Below are 6,555 nucleotides of genomic sequence, written 5' to 3' on the forward strand. Positions count from 1 at the left end.
GTGGGGGAGACAAAATCCCCACATATCCCACTGCAGTATTAATTAATGGAAAACAGCAATTTAAGTATTCAGCTCCCTCTAGTGTTGATCGGAGCAGCTGAAAACATTAAGAAAACTGCATCTCTGAATCAAATGCAATTCAGCTACTAATTTAGTTAGGAGGAGACACTGAATTGTCTTTTCTCTAATTCTGTGCTTCTTACAGGTAGGGGATTCCACCTATGCAGACAGCATAGGCACTCTCAAGTTTAGAAGCCAGAAAGTCTCAGGCTTGCATTTGTTTTTTCAGACATCCTTAAAAAGCAGCTATTAACTGTAATCATCCTAGCAATACAAGTACAAAGACTGTCTTCTTGACTCTCATTATTTTACCATAACCAGAATAGATTTAATGTTCAACTTGTTAATTACGTCCAAACGGGGTACTGTGCCCTTTACATCTTTTCAACCTTCCACGTTCACATTCAGCAGATTGGAAAGAAGAGTGCACTTCAAGCTTCGGCAGATGCCACTATTCCTTTGACATTCAGAGTGCGTATTTTCCACAAAAAAGGCCGTAAATCATTATAATTACAGGAAGCATGAAAGTCTGGAGGACAGAAGTTCACTTGTCCTTTCCTAGAGACCTATGCAAACAGGTGCTGAATATACTTGTAAGTCTGAAGAAAATGTATCGTTTTCTCAAAACCTCTGTGAATCTGAATTTCAAGCAATTACTGCTTTAGAGTGTCTTCTGCTATTTCAAGTGTTTCTAAGAAAAAAGTTAATCTAGGAACACAATGATTTCACCCTATTCTACAGACCTATGAATTTCTGAAAAGTCTTAGTTTGACAAATATGGAGGAAAAGGGAATTCTAGCAGTGCAATTACTCTGTGGCAGTAGGTTTGTGAAATTCTTCAGGACACGCTCATGTTTGTACACATTTTCAAAATCTGCATTTGAAGCTGCACAAAATGCAGCCATTTAGTATGCAATTTTAACAGTTCACATTGATTTGTTATCTGTCTTCCCTTTCCAATGCTCTCTTCATTTAATTTTTTTTAAGAAGTGTCACTCAAGAGCGGGGACTGACATACAGAGACAAATAGAAGGCTGTATTTTTTCTTAAATCACATGATGTGATGAGCTCAAGGCCCCCTGGAGCACGGGGCACAGCTGTATCTTACTCAAGTCTTTTTTTAAAGATCTGTAAGGGCTCATTAGGATTTTCAGAAATTTGTTTCCTACAGCCTTTTTGCTATTTTGAAAATTTAAGAGCTCCAAGAACCAAAAGCAAGAACTACGCAAAATGCCAAGTTACGAACTTAGTTTATCAATTAACACAGTAGCAAGAATTGCTAAGTAAACATACATCCACAAACATACCTATAGGTGGTACCAATGATTAACTCTATGCATACCATCCCTAACCAAAGTTAAAGAAAATAACATGGAAAAGTCAGACAGTCAAAAGCCAAGTAGTATTGAACTAAGGGGGGACTTAAGCTCTCTCCCTGATCTGAAAAAATGAGCTCAAAGATTTTATTACTATTATGTATTTTCTTGATAGGATGCCTGCCCATTATGCAGATTGAAAGCTATACACAGAATGAGTAACTATTAAGTAATTGTTTAACCTCACTATTCAACATACGACTGCATGCATAGAGAATATACATCACAAAAAACATTTCTGAATACAGAATTTTCAGTTTCTAACAGGATTGTGCTGGTTTTCATCCATAAGACACTTTATACTAAAGGAAGTTATATATTGAAGTCTCAGGTAATTATATCATATTAATAAAAATAACTATAAACTAAAATCTCTGCTAAGTAATGGAAACTGATACTAAATAGATTAGCATTAAAAATGCATCCTATTTTGGCTGTCCTTTTAGGCATGCGCCCTGCATTACTTTTCTCACAATGTTATTCTTATTGACTTCAGTGCCAGGTGAGTGCTCTCAGTATTTCCACAAGCAAATCCACAGTATCTCAAACTGAAATCCCAGAAAATGAGAAACATTAACTAGCAACCACTTCTGAAAAGTCTGATGATGGTTTCTTAGCATCACAAAGTCGGCGAGAGAGATTTAACTTTACATTCCAGAGTAACTACACTGATTTTATCTGAGCAGTACCCCACTCCTTTTCACATTGTATAACGCCCAGTTCTGGCAGCAAACAGATCTGTGGCAGACTTCTGCTACCCACTGTGACTCACTGCAGAGAACAGCAGAGAAAACCAGGGGAGGAAAACAAGAAGTCTAATCTTGGAAAGAAACTGGAGGGCCTACACACACTACAACTGAAGTAAAGTTTCTCAAGTCGCAGGCTGCAGCACTTGCAGATAGGTCCAACACAACCTTCTACTACTCTTCTGGGGCTGGACCATGCATATAAATGTATTTTACTGAAACAAAGTGAAGGAAATCTCCTTTGACACCAAAGCAACTCCACCTTCCAGCATTCCTTCTACCCCAAGCCAGTTTGTTCTCCCTGCCAAGATAAGGAGCATTCTGGGCAGAAATGGAAAAGCTGATGAAAATACTTTTTTCTCTAATCATAGCCAGAGAAACATACTCATCTGGCTAAAACTGAGACAAGCACCTAGTGTGGAAGGTCTTTTGCATGTCTTGCTGAATTATAAACAGCTTAGAACATGGCCTCACAATGGAAAGCATCAAGTAACCCAAATCACTTTTAGTATGTCACAGGAAAAAAGTACCACCTCTAAGTAAAACATTAAAGTTTAAAAGCAATAATTAGGACTACTGGATAACAAGATCATACAAGTCAGTCCATCACACACTTCTTGACTTTCCAACGATTAAACAGAAAAATACTGCACTTGTTGCAGCAGAAACAGAGCAACACATGCCAGAAATCTTAAACGCTTCTGAATGTAAAGAACTTCAGAAGCACAAGTGTACTTTACACAACCTTGTGAAGAGCACAGAAGGATGGCGTTTCCCGAAGGTCAAGAGCTGCACCAGCCCACATCATGCATCTATACTTCATCTAAACACTGCCTTTATGTCTTGGCTTCAGGAACAACTGGGCTCCACAGCAGGTATGAGCCAGTCAACACTTCTGAACTCTAAGTTGCACAGCAGATATGGGTCTCACAAGCTTCCCTCAGCTCGATAAACTGGATGCTGATAGCCACAGCCTGTAGAGGTTCTGCAGGAAGGCAGGTTACAGCAGCCATTGCTACCAGGGCTGCAAGAGACAAAGAGCTAAAGCTGGTAGAAGTCAATTCCATCAGAAAGACAGAACAGGAGAAAGAAACAACCTTCCCCAACAAGTACCTAAAATGCAGGATGCCTGGGAAGCAAGTTCATGATCTCAAAGATTATTTAGAGCCCAAGGACAAGATTTTGATTGCTTAATTTCCGGGTACCTAAAGTCTTCCAGGACTAAACCAGCCAGCCAATTCTCCCTTCAGAGTAAATAAAGGGAACACCACTTCTGGAGGGCAATTTGTTTTGCTTATCTACAGATGAATAGTTTTCTAAAGCTCTTTAACTCTTCATTGACTGTAAAAGACAGTCTGGGATGTTAGTTTTTTGGTTTTGACTCTTGAGTTAGGATGGATTATTCTCTCAAAGATACAACTGCACACAGAAGTAGTGCACAAGCATTGATCAGGTTTTGATTTACCTCTTTAATATAGCAGTACATATGCAGATCAGGCTTCCAGTGTCCTCATCACTGGACTGACTTACACAAAACAAAATGGCTAAATTAATCTGAAGAATGTTTAGAATAGTTGTGGAGCAAGCCAGTTTTTTAATGCTGAACTGCCTGTCAAGTCCAAAGAGGACCAATGAGGTCAAAGAGAAATTATTTTGACAACCTATCCTGAACATTGCTTAAATATCCTAAAACTCATTCAGCATATTTACACAAAAAGTCTACAAAAGGGTTAATAAACCAACAAGTTGGTAATAAAAGCATGCAAAATCACCATGAAAACAGCAGAAAAAGACTAAGTGGTGTTCCTTATCACATTTTACAACATAAGTAAATGTCAAGACTTTAAGCATTGTATTGTCAGGCACACCTTAGGAAACATGGAGGCCAATGCTTTGTCCCACTAATTGCTTTTCAAGTCTGCTTTTCTTGCTTCTTAAATAACATTCACAGAAAGAAAAAAAAAAGGAAACTTTATCCAATGGAAACAGTATCTCAAATGACTCAGAAGTCTGCCATTAGACTTCTAACTTGAAATCTTGACAAATTGAGTAAGCTTAGATGTTTCTTTCAGAACATAAAAATGAAAACGCTATGACTCCACTTCATTAAACAGATAACATATCTACTTAAGACAAACAGAATAATTATCTCCAAGCATTCAGTTACATGTCTTCACCATAAAAAGAAATCTAGGATTTGATTATAAAGCTTTTTTATTTATTTAGGAAATGCTCATGAATGCTAACGTTGGAGATACTGCATTAACATCACAAAGGTTTATAAACTGTTTCCTGTTCTGTAACCTGCACAATGAATTGACAATCTGGCTGAAATCTCTACTATTTATATTAAGAATATTACCTTGTGTGTAGGCAGCATCATCAGATCCCATACTCAATTTCCGTGCATCACTGATCCTATCCACATGTGCTAAAACAGGGTCAGTAAGATGCTGGATACCCTCTGGTTCAACATAGTGATCAGGAAGGTTTAGAAGGTTTGTAGGTTCAAAGGTCGGGGACACTACCCCTGGGGAAACTGCAGGGGGCTTATTTGGAGAAACTGTAATTTTAAAAGTATATTTTGTGTTAGGCTGCGTAACCACCACTCGAGGAGAGGTTGCAGTGGTGCTGTTGCCCACTGCTCGACTCTTGGGTGGATGGTGATGAATAAATGCAGGACCCATGCTTACTTGACCAGACATATTCCTAGAAGTGGTAGATACTCCAGGATTTGTTGATATGAAAAGCGTGGGCTGGTTCCGCACAACTTGATCATCTCCTGTTGTGGCATTTGCTGAAATGTAGACCTTGGGTTGACCACGAGTGATCACTTCATCAGTATTTGGAGGACTGGCCGATATGTAAACAGTGGGTTGACTTCTACTTAATGTCTGGCTGTTGAGGGAAGAGGGAGTAGTGGAGGTGCGAGGGCCAGTTGAACGCAACTTCGAAGAACTGTTTCTCTGTGGCGGTTCAAGTTTGATTTCAATCTGGTTTTTGCGAGGTCCTGTGGATATATTCTGAATGTTGTACTGGCTATGAGCAGAGGATTGTGAGCTACCAGATGAATGAATCATAGGTGCTTGTGGAGTAGTAGGAGAACTGATAGGCATATAGACATGAGAAGTCTGGTGACCTTGCTGATTTGGCTGTGTTGACTGTTGTGATGAGGTATGTGGCGTAGAACTGGATGTAGGAAGAGTAGTCCAGGGACTTGGTTGCGAAGGCTGGTAGACTTGCTGAGGGTGCATGGGATTAAACTGAGATGCCCAGCCTGGCTGCTGCTGCGTCTGTCGAGCAGTACCACTAGGAGCTGTGATGTAAGGCCTAATATAGATAGAATTTCCCTGTGGACTGTTAAGTACAGGAGGAGGTACACCATGTATGTGCAAAGATGTAGGGGTATTGCGACCAGGCTGAATATTTGGGGCTAGAGTTACCATAATGGGGTTGAATCTGGGTGTTTGTTGAGACAAGTTAGATACTCCTTTGCTGCCTAGGTGAAATCCAAGATGTTGCCCTGGATTAGAAGAACTAACTGTATTAGCCATCCCAAAGACATTAAATCCTTGTGGAACCTGCGCAGGCGCTGTCTGTGGTAAACATTGTTGGACTGACTGGTTTGAAGGTGTCCATCGCTAACGCTGTGAGTTAGAGTCCTACTTCCATTCATTCTACTTCCTTCTCTTCCATGGTGATACACGTTCTGTGACTGCAAATCCAAATTAAGAGATGTCATGTGATTTCGTAGTCCAGGAATCCCAGAATCATCCGAAAAACCTAGGTCTCCTTCGCCGTAAAGATATTTTGTGCTCTCCTGAGAGAGAACTGCACAACAGGCATCCAAATTATTGTTATTCTATAAGAGACAGATGAAAGTTTGACATTACTGATAAAATACAGTCACAGTTAGATAACATATGCATCCAATCACCATTGAAAAATTAACAATGTAGCTAGCATCAAACAAAGCTTTAGGTGGTTGGCTAGCATAGCTGCTACACGTGCACAAGGGGCTTGCTTGCATGTGAACCTTAAATATTTTGAAAACACCAACTTGGTCACTGGCATCAAGGGCGGAGGTCTGCATTGCTGCTGAAGTAATGACAGGGAGATCTTGGATATTGACAAGCTAACAGCATACAGTATGATACACCTTGGAAGAATGCTTTTGCTACTTCTTCTCAATTTCAGAACAACGTCCAGCAATGACCAAGTCTCTGGCTTGAGAGGGAAACTGATAGAAGGAATGGATTCACGACACCTGCACATTACTGGTTAATAACTCAAAAGCAAAAATCAAAATACATTTTAAAAAAAAGCGTTTTCCAAAACACATCAATAACAGTTATGCATTACCTACCTCCTGC

The 6,555-nt window shown here is 39.7% G+C and overlaps 1 protein-coding gene across 1 annotated transcript in view; it reads right to left on the reverse strand.

Annotated features, from left to right (window-relative positions):
• TAB2 (TGF-beta activated kinase 1/MAP3K7 binding protein 2) overlaps positions 1 to 6,555 on the reverse strand; it is a 19,522-nt gene that overhangs the window by 7,977 nt on the left and 4,990 nt on the right. The window contains 2 exon segments of the mRNA XM_010179630.1: positions 4,545 to 5,784; positions 5,787 to 6,044. Coding sequence (XP_010177932.1) covers positions 4,545 to 5,784; positions 5,787 to 6,044 — 1,498 coding nt within the window.

Source organism: Mesitornis unicolor, unplaced genomic scaffold (genome assembly GCF_000695765.1).
Source record: "Mesitornis unicolor isolate BGI_N332 unplaced genomic scaffold, ASM69576v1 scaffold26762, whole genome shotgun sequence".
Lineage (NCBI taxonomy): Eukaryota > Metazoa > Chordata > Aves > Mesitornithiformes > Mesitornithidae > Mesitornis > Mesitornis unicolor.